Source organism: Gouania willdenowi, chromosome 8 (genome assembly GCF_900634775.1).
Source record: "Gouania willdenowi chromosome 8, fGouWil2.1, whole genome shotgun sequence".
In the NCBI taxonomy this organism is placed as follows: domain Eukaryota; kingdom Metazoa; phylum Chordata; class Actinopteri; order Blenniiformes; family Gobiesocidae; genus Gouania; species Gouania willdenowi.
The window spans coordinates 9,272,729-9,287,803 of NC_041051.1; the positions used below are offsets into that span (position 1 = coordinate 9,272,729).

At 37.9% G+C, this 15,075-nt stretch overlaps 1 protein-coding gene across 5 annotated transcripts in view; it reads right to left on the minus strand.

Annotated features, from left to right (window-relative positions):
• The window catches only part of LOC114468624 (CD97 antigen-like), a 115,147-nt gene that overhangs the window by 48,032 nt on the left and 52,040 nt on the right, over positions 1-15,075 (minus strand). For 3 of the 5 annotated variants that reach the window (XM_028455625.1, XM_028455630.1, XM_028455629.1), the window contains exons 3-12: positions 9,858-10,232; positions 8,988-9,119; positions 6,482-6,622; positions 6,118-6,249; positions 5,843-5,986; positions 3,993-4,367; positions 3,125-3,256; positions 1,319-1,459; positions 956-1,087; positions 675-818 (exon numbers count right to left, since the gene is read on the minus strand). In XM_028455625.1, the coding sequence (XP_028311426.1) occupies positions 675-818; positions 956-1,087; positions 1,319-1,459; positions 3,125-3,256; positions 3,993-4,367; positions 5,843-5,986; positions 6,118-6,249; positions 6,482-6,622; positions 8,988-9,119; positions 9,858-10,232 (1,848 nt within the window). Of the gene's footprint in view, positions 1-674; positions 819-955; positions 1,088-1,318; positions 1,460-3,124; positions 3,257-3,992; positions 4,368-5,842; positions 5,987-6,117; positions 6,250-6,481; positions 6,623-8,987; positions 9,120-9,857; positions 10,233-10,343; positions 10,383-11,487; positions 11,541-15,075 lie in introns of those variants that run through there. The other 2 variants (XM_028455628.1, XM_028455631.1) reach the window with 2 other exon arrangements.

Sequence of the window (15,075 nt, forward strand, 5' to 3'; positions counted from 1 at the left end):
ATCGACCAATTAACCGACTAAACAATTGACAGCCCTACATATTACATATTAAATGTGTCTTCAATCAGTTTGGAGTATGAATGGAATATACTGAAGTGACCCGCATGCGCAGAAGAAGTCCTAAGGTGACCCATGACACCGCAAGCTACGGTGTTTACGAAAGTAAACCTGGAGGCGTCCAGTGTAGGACTGTGTGTCACGCTGAGAAATGTTCTTTCCAACAGAAGACAGCAAATCATAACTTCTAGGGGACTAAAAAAAGAATAGAGCCAGGTCCTAGCCATTTGCTGTGATGCTGCTATATCTTTACAACGGACTGTTTGGATGCAGAGACAGAGTCAACAGTGGTGGAATAGGGATGTCAGCGGCTTCAGTGATGCAGAGTTCTTTGAAATCAGAATTCTGATGTTCAGACATTTCTTTAACAGATCGAATACAGGTCACATATGGGCAAAAAGATCGGATTTGTGTCGTATTTTTGCTTATGAATGAGAGGTGGATTTTAATGAAATTGCCTTATATCTTACAACACTATGTTACAGTTCCTTTGCAAATGCAAGAAAGAATGATTCATAAAATAAAACAACTACTACAACATTTTTGAAAATCTGTATACCTGTCTACCTTGAACAGTATGTACTTCTTCCAATCTTTGAAAGCTGTATTGTTATTACCGATGCAGTTGTTTGTTGGGCTGGCTTCTGAAAGTGAATTCTGTAGTCTGTAGCCAGGATCACATTCACAGCGATAGGATCCAACTAAGTTGATGCATGTTAAACCAGCGTAACAAAAATCAGGGGTTTCACATTCATTTATATCTGAAAAAAAAAAAAGTGTGACAATTAAAAGCATAGTCGAAATATACAGGAATTATAGTGGAAAACTACATTAAGTATCTTTTTATACAGGATTTAATATATATCGCGTAACTTGTAATTCAAAGGGTTTTACAGACCTTGGCAAACATCTAATTGAGGTTCATATTCATGACCTTCGATACACTCGCACTGAAAAGATCCAGGTGAATTAATGCAGACTGTGTTGCTTGATCCTGAACATGGAAAACCTGTAATGCATTCATCAATATCTGTGGAAAGATAGAAACACATTGAGCAGCAAACTATGGTGGTTGAATTTCTGGCTAGAGTTGCGTTAATGTCTCATTATTAAATATAAAAATCTATTGTTGTATTGTGAGTCTAAAGAGACACCATCTGGCATTGTCATTGTATTGCATGTCAAGTATAAAGGAAAATATTGTAAAACATTACTATATTATGCTTGAAATATTAGAGCATATTTGAAACTTGCTTTGTACCTGTGCATGGGTTGTCATATTTAATTGGAAGACTTGAGGTGGTTGGTTCATACCCTTCGATACAGACACATGAGTAGGACTCAATGATGTTGGTGCAGTTGGCAAAAGGTCCACAAATAGACACTAGGCACTCGTCAATATCTAACAGATTGAAAAAGAATAATGAGTTAACACACTTCAATGAAAACAATTATTACCACTTGTATACTTGTTCACACTAGGAGTTGAACAGACTAGTTGAATAGTCGTAAGTGTTGTCTCGCGAGTCTGTCTACGTGACTTCGACTGGTCGCAGTACCTGACTTTTGCCCAAAATGGCGGTGCAACACAGCAAACGAGGGTCCTAGTACCCCTACAAGCAAGGCAGCACAACATCAAGTGTTTCTCCTTTCACTGCAGCTGGTAGGCAGATACTACGACTAATATACTGTACATGCTAACGTTAGCTGTAGCGGTAACATGTCTGTGTATTAAGCAGATCTGGAAAACAGCAGCAGCGGAGGACGGAGGCTCTGTTAGCGAGGGAAGACCACTGTTGTGCCAAAATCTGTGACCCGGAAAAATCTGTGATCGAAGGTGGCGACAGTTCCAACCCCTGCAGCTTCTCGGTGGACATTTAGTCCCCCTTAAACACGTTTGTGATTCTTCTCCAGTCTGCATTTACTTCACCCACCGGAGCGTCATGTTTAAGTAAGTAGCTCCTTAATAGCTACGAAGAGGTTTAGCACTCTTCTTCTCTACCACCGAGAAGCCACAGCGGTCTGAAATTGTTTTGGGTCACAGACTTTGGCGCAATACCGGCTTTGGTGAAGGAAGCCGAAGCTACCGTAAAAAGAGCCTAAACGCCCGGCTCTGAGGAAGCTTTGGGGCTTAACAGTTACCGTAGACTCACGGTAGGTGAAGCAGCAGTGTTCCTGGGTTGACTTAGCTTTTATAGCATGCCCCGTGTTCCAGGGGCTGGCAGTGTTGTGCCAAAGTCTGTGACCCGAAAAAATCTGTGACCGCTGCGGCTTCTCGGCGGTAGAGAAAAAGAGTGCAAAACTCTTCGTAGCTATTAAAGAGCTATTTACTCCTCCTTAAACATGATGCTCCGGTGGGTGAAGTAAATGCAGACTGGAGAAGAATCACAAACGTGTTTAAGGGGGATATAATGCCGAAAAAAACGAGGGGTTGGAACTGTCGCCACCTGCGGTCACAGATTTTTTCTGGTTCACAGATTTTGGCACAACACTGGCACTCGGCTGCCGCTCGGCTATGGCTCTTGGTGACGTCATCGACTCGTCGACATCGACTTGACTGGTATGCACATACAGTCAACCTTTAAAATTGCTGTCGTTCAACCCCTAGTTCACACTAGTTTTCTAGATCGAGTGTTGTATAGATTCAGTTTCTATAACAGTCTATTTGACTTTCAGAGTATTATTTCCCAGCTGTGCTGAGGTAAACAGTTAGAAAGTCCTTCTCATATTTGTGATAATACTCATAATAATTTTTGTTTTTGCAAATTATTAAGTGTTATTATGAGGTGCTGTGCTCCCTCTAAAGCCACGGCCATTACTCACATGCACGAGCATGTGTGTAGAAATGTTTCATGTCTCATTCAGTGAGAAATAAACATTCAACTTTATCAAAGGTTAAAAAACATGACTAAAAACTCAGTTTTAACTCTGTCATCGCTGGTGACGCGTTTTGAATGTGGGCATTTGTCGTGCAAATATTCTTTTGGGTTTTTCATTATTAAGGATATCCTCCTTCCTTGAAATGAAACAGTTCTCCTCAATTTTCTTTTCAGAAAAGAATATTTACCTTCACATTCAAACGACTCTTGAGTAGGTGAAAATACACTTGATAATGTACGTCCAGGAACACAAATACATCCCCCGAATGAGGTGCATATTGCTGAGGGGCCACAACTGTCCGGTCTACAGGTTGAGTGAGCTGAGTAGAGGGTCAGTGATATAGACATTGGAAATACAAAAGAATTGAGTTAGTATTGAAACATTTTATTGGTGGGAAACTTTAAAAAAAATTACTTATTTAAAATAATTCAGATAGAAAATTTCCACTGTGATTCAAAAATGTATTTTTATGGCGGTGCCACATACGGCCCATTTTAACCTAAATATACTTGACCGGGTCTTAGTTTTAACATCTCAACAAATATGTGTCTTAAACAAATAATTGCTGATGATGTAAAGCCTTCAGTTACAGATACAGTATTTAAAACTAAACTACCAGTAATTAAATACGGTATTTAACTCAATTAATCTGTGCTGCGGTGAGCTGAATTTGGACCTAATTTTTCTCCTAGAAACACATTTTTAATTCAACAAATATGTTAAAAATTTGTTCATCCAATAAATGCAGTGCATGATTTATAGACAAGACACTTATACTGTAAATTTACTAATGATCCAAGATGGCAAATTATACATTTTTAGACACTTTTAGAAACTGTTACAAAAGGTGTATCTGATTACCGGTAATTCTGGTCATTTATATAAATTGGAAAACACGTAAGTATCTAATTATATTCATTAAAAAAACGGATGGCATCTCTACTACTTTGTTACCTCGGTTACAACTTTAAAGGCGTATTAACTATAATCAATGTTTTGACACAGTTATTATTATTAATTGGGATACATGGTTAATCAAATCTTTTACAACTCACTTGTTAAGTACCCCATTTCTGGGGCTTTGTGATTCAGTGGCCTGTAAATATAAAACCCTCCAGGGCAGCGAAAAATGTCAACTTGCATGAAAACATCGGTGCAGGAAGTATCGATATGGCCATAAGCCGTTGCTGTTATAGGGTCAGCTAACTCTCCAGGTGGATATTCACTTGATGGAATGGAGATGGTTGATCTGGTTCCTCCTCTACCAGCGATCACACACTCCGTCACAACAATATCACCACCAATACCAGTAAACCTCCACCAACTGCCAACAAGTTTTGCATCATCATTGGGATAGCCAGGTGATATATGGCCATAATATTCCCAGTTGCGCCACGATTCAGTTATATTGGTGTATATATCACAAAAACCTGGTTGAAAATATAAAAAACATACATGACAACAGACAAAATGCACTCACTTAAATTTAACATGAGTCTGTACATTTGACATGTCTGGTTGCAGAGAAACTATATTCTTATCAGAAGGATAACCAAAAATGACAGGAACAGCAAGTGTAAGTGAAATAAAGTGGAGTTATTAACCCTTGTGTAATTGTTGTTTAGCAGCTCGCTTGGCAGTAAAGCAAAATACACACATTTGCAAAAATCTACACACACACAATAGAAAACAAAAAACATGAAATACCTCATCTCTTAGAGATTTGTCAGCCAATAACCTACTAACTGTAATAATGTCATAATTGCCAATAAAGTATTACAGATTTTTTATGTAATTAAAGCCAATAATGTAAAAAAATCAACCTTATTGTCTTTAATGTTCAATAATAATAATAATACCAAATTAAAAAGGATATCATATTCATTATTCAATTTAATTCAATTCAATAAAAATTTATTTATCCCCAAGGGGTAATCAAGGGCATAATAGCAGCCTAGAGGACAAACAAATAGACAAAAGTGCTAAGTGTAATTTTGCATAAATATAATCAGGGGCTGTGCAACAACGTTGGGGTCAGAGTTCAGGAGTTGGACTGCTATGGAGACAAATGTTGTGGTCTGTGGGAGGAAGCTGGAGTACCCAGCAGGTGGAGAACATGCAAAATCCACACAGAAATTTGCCAAGTGTTCCTCACAGGGCTTAAACCAAAGACCTTGTTGCTGTTAGGTTGGCATGCAAACCCCTACACTACTGTGCACTCACACAAAAGTTTATTCTACTATATTAACTATAAGATGCCTTTAACCTCGTTAAACCAGTGTGAGTAAATTGAGTGGCGTACTTCCTTAAGTACACATTACGCCACAGTCTGTGCATTTTATTGCATATGCAGCTTCCAGGCTCCCAGTCAGCCTCAGAATAGACTTTAAAGTTCTGCTACTGGTGTATAAATGTGTGATTGGATTTGGTCCAGAATACATCAGTGACATGTTAGTCAGGTATGAACCCAGCAGGTCTCTCAGATCTATGGACACAGGTCAGATAGTGGAGCCCAGAGTTCACAGTAAACATGGTTTTAATTGTTATGCTGCAAAGAAGTGGAACAAACTGCCAGCAGAGCTGAAGTCAGCATCACATGTTAACATTTTTTAATTCATGTAAAAAGCTTATGAATGAGAGGTGGATTTTAAATGATTTTATTATTGATTACAAACTGTGTTTGATGTATTTAATGTTCTCATTGTTGAATGTTTTTTGAATGTTGCACTTTTAATCATGTAATGCACATAGAATTGCCTGGTATCTTACAACACTATATTACAGTTTCTTTGCACATGCAAGAAAGAATGATTCCAAAAATAAAACTACAACATTTTTGACAATCTGTTGTCTTCATTGAACAGTATGTACTTCTACCATTTTTACAAAGCTGTATTGTTATTACCGATGCAGTTGTTTGTTGGGCTGGCTTCTAAAAGTGCATTATTTGGGCTGTAGCCAGGATCACATTCACAGCGATAGGATCCAATTAAGTTGGTGCATGTTGCACTAGGGCCACAAAAATCAGGGGTTGCACATTCGTTTATATCTGAAAAAAAAGTGACTATTAAATGCAAAGTCAAATTATACAGGAATTGTAGTGGAAAACTACATTAAGTATCTTTTTATACAGGATTTAATATATAGAGCGTAACTTGTAATTCAAAGGGTTTTACAGACCTTGGCAAACATCTAAATGAGGTTCATATGCAAAGCCTTCGATACACTCGCACTGATAAGATCCAGGTGAATTAATGCAGACTGTGTTGCTTGATCCTGTACATGGAAAACCTGTAATGCATTCATCAATATCTGTGGAAAGATAGAAACACACTGAGCAGCAAACTATGGCGGTTGAATTTCTGGCTAGAGTTGCATTAATGTCTCATTATTAAATATAAAAATCTATTGTTGTATTGTGAGTCTAAAGAGACACCATCTGGCATTGTTATTGTATTGTTATGTCAATTATTAAGGAAAATATTGTAAAACAATACTACTTTATGCTTGAGATATTAGAGCATATTTAAAATTTGCTTTGTACCTGTGCATGGGTTGTCATATTTAATTGGAAAACCTGGGTTGGTTGGTTCATACCCTTCGATACAGACACATGAGTAGGACTCAATGATGTTGGTGCAGGTGGCAAAAGGTCCACAAATAGAGTCTAGGCACTCATCAATATCTAACAGATTGAAAAAGAATTATGAATTAGCACACTTCAATGAAAACAATTATTACCACTTTTATACTTGTTCACACTAGTTTTCTCGATCGTGTTATATAGATCCATTTCCCTTTCTATAACAGTCTATTTTACTTCCAGAGAGCTTCATTTCTCAGCTGTGCTGAGGTAAACAGTTAGAAAGTCCTTCTCATCTTTGTGATAATGTTCTTTTTAAATATTCCCAATAACAGGTCATATGTAACTACCAGTGACGTGCCGTGACCACTAGGGTTAGGTAGGTAGGGCGTTGCAAATTGAGACCACCAATGACAATTTCATATGTTTCTGCTGGCAAGTGTTAATTCAATCCAAATCAATTTTATTTGTATAAAGCAATTTCCAACAAAGTCATCTCAATGCGCTTATCAAAATATAAAATTCATAATAAGAAAGAAAAACCCAACAAGATCCACATGAACAAGCATTTAGCCATCTAACAAAATCAACATCGTAAAACACCATTAAAGAAACATAAACAATTATTTAATATAGCCTCCATACTCTCCTAACAAGATATATCTCATGACACGGCAGCGCATTTGTTGTTTGTGTTGGAAACACAGAAACACGGAGAAAAAGACAACAACGACAACTCAGAACAGCCTCAGTGAGGAGCATCCACAAAGCCAATCCTTCCTTTTGTTCCATTCACTGTGAAATGTATGAAACATTTTCTGACCTTTCCTTTGCTGAAGGTCTGGTAACTCAGGTGTTGGTCTCCATCTTTTAAAATAAAAGCTGTCCTTTTTCCTCAAAAAAAAGTTTCTTTATCATCTCTGGCGCTGTCATCCTGACGGTAGTTTTATCCTGCCCACTAGCAAGAGAACGTAGCAGCAGCGGTCACATGGAATCAATTCACTAATGCACTGTGAACTTACGTATAGCATTTAGCATAGCGCGGTAACATCCAAAGGCAGCTCTCTACGCTGCTTTTTGACGTAAATGGTTGTCATCTTGGGGACCTGACTGCGCATGCTCAAACACGTAGAAACACGCAATGGGAACGGAGGCAGAGGAGCAACGTGCCTTTGGGAGGGGGCGTGGCCTCCTTCTGCCTTACAGCGGAGTGAGACTGTGCAGCTGTTCCAGGAAATAACGCTTAGTAATTTGGGCTATTAAACGCACAAAATGCGGACACTATCAAACTTATAGGTACTGTAGGCTATTGGAAATGAAAAAATAAATAATTTATAATTATATTTGAATTAAAACAAATAATCAAAATAACAATTCACCCTTGTGTAGGCACTGCCTACCTTGTCTACCCTGACGGCACGTCACTGGTAACAACTTTGCTTGCCAGTGTTTTGCATGTAGCCAAAAGAACTCCAAAGTGTTTCTTGCTCAAATGCCACAGGACATGCAAATGTTATATTTGATTGTATATGCAACTGCTTTACAAACATCAACTTCTCACTGTCGTTTTGGGAAGAGGTGGCTTCTCTGAATTTCTTTGGGGTTTTTTTTTCTACCTCATACCAAGATTCATTCTAGTCATTTTTATCTGTACTGTTCCTGTGGCATTTTAAGATTTTTGCAAATTAAGCATTATTAAGAGGTAGTAAATTAAAGGCAGGGTAGGTAAGCTAGCATGATTTTGAAAAAAGAATCCTCTGAGTGCTGCGCTTTTACCCGCCCCCTCCCCACTGTGCTCCCTCTAAAGCCACGCCCCTTACTAACATGCACGAGCGCCGGTGCTCCAGAAGAGAACCTAAGCTCATCGCTTGTATAGTGTAGAAACTATCTCGTTTCATGTCTCATTCAGCAGAAAATAAACACTAAACATTATCATTATATATGTTAAAAAATGTGACTAAAAACTCAGTTTTAACTCTGTCATCGCCGGTGACGTGCGTTGAGTGTGGGCTCGTGCACACAATGGGTCGAAAACAAGCAGGGAGACAGAGAAACGTGATTGGTTAATAAAAATTGAACCTTCTTTTTTCATTGGCCAAAGTTTTTACAGGTTTACAGCTGCTGCAGATGACGGATTTTCTTTGTTCCTTTTTCAGAGCACATAAGATCTTAATTTCTGTCAGGACATAAAGAAAATTTCAACCAAAACCTTAAAAAGTGTATCTGGAGAAAATGACGTACCCTACCTTTAAGTAAGCTGGTGTTCGTGTGCCATACACACCACATGTTTGATAAATTTATCATTTAAATAACAAAACTAATTCAAAAAATTAAAGTCATGCAAATATTCTTTTGGCTTTTTCATTATTAAGGATATCCTCCTTCCTTGAAATGCATACCCATTCAGCAACAGTTCTCATAAATGTTCTTTTTAGGAAAGAAGAAGAAAAAAACAAAACATATTTACCTTCACATTCAAACGACTCTTGAGTAGGTGGAAATACACTTGATAATGTACGTCCAGGAACACAAATACATCCCCCTAATGAGGTGCATATTGCTGAGGGGCCACAACTGTCCGGTCTACAGGTTGAGTGAACTGAGTAGAGGGTCAGTGATATAGACAGTGGAAATACAAAAGAATTGAGTTAGTATTAAAACATTTTATTGGTGGAAAACTTTAAAAAAAAAATTACCTATTTAAAATAATTCAGAAAGAAAACTTCCACTATGATTCAAAAATGTATTTTTATGGCGGTGCCACATACGGCCCATTTTAACCTAAATATACTTGACCGGGTCTTAGTTTTAACATCTCAACGAATATGTGTCTTAAACAAATAATTGCTGATGATGTAAAGCCTTCAGTTACAGATACAGTATTTAGAACTAAACTACCAGTAATTAAATATGGTATTTAACTCAATTAATCTGTGCTGCGGTGAGCTGAATTTGGACCTAATTTTTCTCCTAGAAACACATTTTTAATTCACCAAATATGTTAAAAATGTGTTTATCCAATAAATGCAGTGCATGATTTATAGACAAGACACTTATACTATAAATTTACTAATTATCCAAGATGGCAAATTATACATTTTTTGACACTTTTAGAAACTGTTACAAAAGGTGTATCTGATTACCGGTAATTCTGGTCATTTATATAAATTGGAAAACACGTAAGTATCTAATTATATTCATTAAAAAAACGGATGGCATCTCTACTACTTTGTTACCTCGGTTACAACTTTAAAGGCGTATTAACTATAATCAATGTTTTGACACAGTTATTATTATTAATTGGGATACATGGTTAATCAAATCTTTTACAACTCACTTGTTAAGTACCCCATTTCTGGGGCTTTGTGATTCAGTGGCCTGTAAATATAAAACCCTCCAGGGCAGCGAACAATGTCAACTTGCATGAAAACATCGTTGCAGTAAGTATTGACACGGCCAAAAGCCGTTGCTGTTTTAGGGTAAGGTAACTCTACAGGTGGATATTCACTTGATGGAATGTAGATGGTTGCTCTGGTTCCTCCTCTAGCAGCGATCACACACCCCTTCACAACAATATCACCACCAATACCAGTAAACCTCCACCAACTGCCAACAAGTTTTGCATCATCATTGGGATAGCCAGGTGATATATGGCCATAATATTCCCAGTTGCGCCACGATTCAGTTATATTGGTGTATCCATCACAAGAACCTGAGTAAAAATATAAAAAAGATACATGACAACAGTCAAAGTGCACTCACTTAAATTTAACATGAGTCTGTACATTTGACATGTCTGGTTACAGAGTAACTATATTCTTACCAGAAGGATAACCAAAAATGACAGGAACAGCAAGTGTAGCTGAAATAAATCAGATTTAGAGACACTTGTTTAATTGTTGTTTAGCAGCTCGCTTGGCAGTAAAGCAAAATACATACATTTGCAAAAATGTATGTATAGATTTAACATTCAGATTTAGATTTAAAATTTAGATATAGATTTAACATTTAGATATAACATATTCCATTTAGATTTAAATATTTAGATTTAATGCTTTTTTTTTTTTTTTTTACCTCTGATACAGAACATGTGTTTAAATGTTCTGTTGAATGTAGGAAAATGTGCTAAATATGAGAAAAGTGAGATAAATAATGAAAATGTGTTAGCTACAACTTTTATACTAATTTTTTTTTATTTGGCACCCCATAGCCCCCTGCCTCTGTCATCAAGGCATCAAAATCTGTGACAAACACCTACAACATGCTAAATGATGGAGGCAGGGAGAGGCACTGGCATGGAAGTGAGGACATCAGTCTTAAGGTAGAAATCAACGTCCAAATCAACAGATTCCTTTTTAAGTTGGGATCATTGTTTTTTTAATGTTTTTTTTTTTTTTCCTTTTTTCTTTTTGCCAATAATAATAACAACAAGAAGAATAATAATAAAATTAGTTGCAGGATAATTTGTTTCATTTTAACAATGTAACACATGGCATTTGCATACTCAATCAATGAATGAAAGTTTAGTGTGAGAGAGACAAGGCTGTATCTGCAAATATTGATAATAGCACATTTGAAACATTATTGATGTTGCTTTTGTAAATATGTATACTGGTAGGTAGGTAGGTAGGTAGGAGGTAGGTAGGTAGGTAGATAAATAGGTAAACACTGGTCCAACAAAGGACCCCTGTGGGACCCCACAGTGAAGTTTGGCTCTGCTTGATTAACAGCTCTTAACAGAAACAAGCTGAGTACTAATGAAAACCTAATAAACAAATATAAGTGACTTTCTGGAGACTGAATTTGTGTAACTTTGACAATAAGACATCATAATTCACTGTATGAAATGCTTCTAAAAAGTCCAAGAAAATCATACAGTTGAATTGATTATTTTCAAGTACAGATGTAAACTTTATCAACCAGGTGACACACTTTGTGAACTAAAGTGTAACCAAAAATGTACTCACCATATAGAAGAAAGAAAATACAGCAGCTCATTTTGACAAACGTAAAAGGTACTAATAGGAACTGGCTACTAAATGATTCAACTGTTAAGGGGAAAAAAGTCTTAATCTTCCTTTGTTTATGCAAACAAAGACAATGCAAATTAAAAGTGAGGATTACTGGAAATCACGAAACTCCAAACACCACACACACTAGAAAAACTCTGACAGCAATCATATGCCAAAATGGCAATCATTAAATCCCTTTTTACAAATATAACGAACAGAAATATAATTTCAACCACTCCAGTTTTGATTTATGTTTTTTTGTTTAACGATTTTTCTGAGGGAGGGGCAGGAAAGCACCACCAACCAGCCTGGGGACCAGAGGCACAGCACATCTGTGGGAGGCACCCAGACACCCCGGCACCCCACCAAAACCATCCAGGCCAAGCCCACCCGACAAGCCCCAAGGAGGGCCAGGTCCACAATCGGAATTAGTATGTCCAGTAAAAAGTGGTACTTGCAGTTGCTTACAGGCTACATTATCAGGCTAAACATTAAGATTTAAAGCATTTAAAAAAGGAATACAATGTTCCTCAAAGCAGGTTAGAGAGCAGACATCTTTTCCATGGAAATTAATTATATTTGAAGATTTTGCTATTAGTTGATGTTTAAGAATTTTTTTCTTTCCTATTCACTAATAATGTTTTTTAGCTATGGTGAGTGCCGCAGGGATGGATTGCAACTGGTTTGCAGGAAGATCAAGCATCGTCAGGTGTCCTTTCAGACACAAATTTGGAGAGGAATCCTGCAGTCCAAAATGGAGCAGCATTTCTCAGTAATTAGAGACCAATACTGCTGTACTGGGGAGCAAAACCATGAGGCATGTAAATAAGAATCAGCTGTTCCTAAAGTCGGAGTTGTGGAAAATTTGATACAGGATGATAGGTTTTAATTGGACATTTGTATTGTCTTTCAACCACGCAGTCAGGGTGGAGGCAATCAGTGGGTTTTTAAAGCAGTTGTTATGTTTGAGGGTCGCAATGATAAAAAGGAGATCAGAGAGTTTAATGTGTTTGCAGTCTAAGTGTTCTATTTCTAGCCAGGTGTTGTAGTATTCTTTTGGTTTTAGCCATTCTGTCAAATATAATATTTGGTTGTCTCGGTAATAATGCATGATGTTGGAGGCTTCTAGACCACCCTCGCTTTTATTTTTTTGAAGGGTTGAAAGACTAATTTTGGGTTTTTCATTCCTTGCATAGAATTCTATAATTGCAAAAACTAATCTTTGGAACCATTGTGTTGATAGTTTAAATGAGAAAATGTTAATTTTAGGCAACATATTCATTTTTACTGAGGCCATTCTGCCGAGGAGTAAGATGGGCAGATTGCTCCATCTCCGCAGATCTTCTGTGATTTTATCAAACAGTGATTCAAGGTTTAGTTGAATTAGTTCATTAAAGTTTATGCCTAGATATTTAATTGTATTTGTGGGGGGAGTGGTATTGTGGGTTTCAGCCTGCAGGATTCCATGATTTTTTTGTTAAAGGGCAGATTGATGATTTTGACCAGTTAATGAAATAGTCTGATAGTTTTGAGAAGCTGTTTATTAGATGAAATACTTCTTCTAATGAGGATTGGGGTTCTTCCAAAAAAAAGTAAAATATAATTTGCATAAAGATTATTTTGTGTTCTGAGTTGGATGAGTGGATTCCTTTAATAACAGATTTCTGTCGTACAGCTGTTGCGAGAGGTTCAAAAATATTACACAAATGTTACAAAAAGAAAAGGTGAGAGTGGACAGCCTTGTCTGGTTCCCCTCTGCAATGTAAAGCTTTGGGTTATCTGAAAGTCCTCCAATTCTTTCTTTATATTTTTTTCAAATTCAGTGTCATTAAGTAAAGAAGTGTTAAAGCGCCATATAGTGAGGATGATTTCTGATTAGAAAATGTTATCCTGGCTTCAAGCCCTGGGGTGGACTTGGGTCCTTTCTGTGTGGAGTTTGCATGTTCTCCACGTGCTGCGTGGGTTTCCTCCTGGTACTCCGGCTTCCTCCCACAATCCAAAAACATGACTGTAAGGTTGATTGGAGTCTCTAAATTGCCCATAGGAGTGAATGAGAGAGTGAATGGTTGTCTGTCTGTGTTGTCCTGTGATGGACTGGTGCCCTGTCCAGGGTGTACCCCCGCCCAGTGCCCTATGAGAGCCGGAGATTGGCACCGGCAGACCCCCGCGACCCTGTTAAACGGGAATAAGTGGGTATGAAAATGGATGGATGGATGAATGTTCATTCTCCATACATCGCCGATTCAAAAATGTTCTGTGTAATCCATTAATACTTTAGCAGTTTGGTATGGTTTTGTATGGGGCACTTAATGGATCTGCCCAATGATGGGTTAAGCGCCAGATTGAATGATGATTAAAGATGAGTCTGCAGAAAGGTCTGATAACTCCGAGAAAACTCTATGGAACAAATCAGGATTGTCATTATCAAGGTCATGGGGATTTCAAATTGTAAAACCTTTATTAATAATTACCACTCTGATAATAATATATCTACCCTCTGTGTCTATGGTAGAGTTGATTATGTTAAATAGTAACCTTTTGTGGAAAAGGACAGAAGCTTCTCTTTGCCCAGAGTTGTAATGAGAATTATGCATTTTGTTTAAATTTCAGTCTGTCAGATATTTTTCTTCTGACTTAAGTAGGTGAAGTTTCTTAAAAGAACACAATGTCTGCATTTAATCTCGATACATAATGAAATATCTGAATCTCTTGTTTTTTGGCCTGCAAGCAAATGCTACGTACATTCCTGGATGTTACTGTAAACTGAGACATGGAAAAGAGTGGGGTTTAGGCCATACAGATGCAGAGAAGAGAATCTGTGAGCATTTGTACACAGCCATGGTGTGAAGAGCTTGGATATAAGAGAAAAAAAGAGAAATACTTCACGTGTTAACACCACAGGGTAGTGGGCTGGATCGAAAAGGTTAGTGAAAAGCACAAACATACAGCAACAACCAGTATCAGTAGAGGATCCCTTTCAGAATAAACTGTAGGGGAGGTACTGCAGCTGGCAACTGAATGGGTGGCAACAATGGGATTAATCTGGCATTCTGTGAGTATTAGCATGCAGAAACATTTTTTAAAAAGTTTGTTCATTTTAAAATTGTGAAACAAATTTTAAACTAGTTCAAAGTAGAAAATAAACCCAACACTGCCCCACACCCATGTTTGCCTACTCACCCAGCCAGGAAGCAACAAGGTGCCACCAGTGACTGGCCCTGTAGGCCATCCTGTAGTCCTGTAGGCCAGAGACCCAAACCACGGCACACTGCATACCTTGTCAACCCCCATCCCTATAAGCATGAATGGGCCCCAACCACAATCCCCAGCAGTCCAAGGAGAAACCACTGTCGCAGATCGATCCAGAGCAGCCCGCCCCATCGCCCCAAGGAGCAGAAATTGCAAAACAGACGTCAATGCCCACACCAGAACCAATACAGCCCGCACAGCCCCACAACATGAAGCCGCCTACAGATAGGTAGCACCTACCAACCCAACGAGAGAGAGAGCACTACCAACCGCCCAGGTGAGGCCACCCCGCCA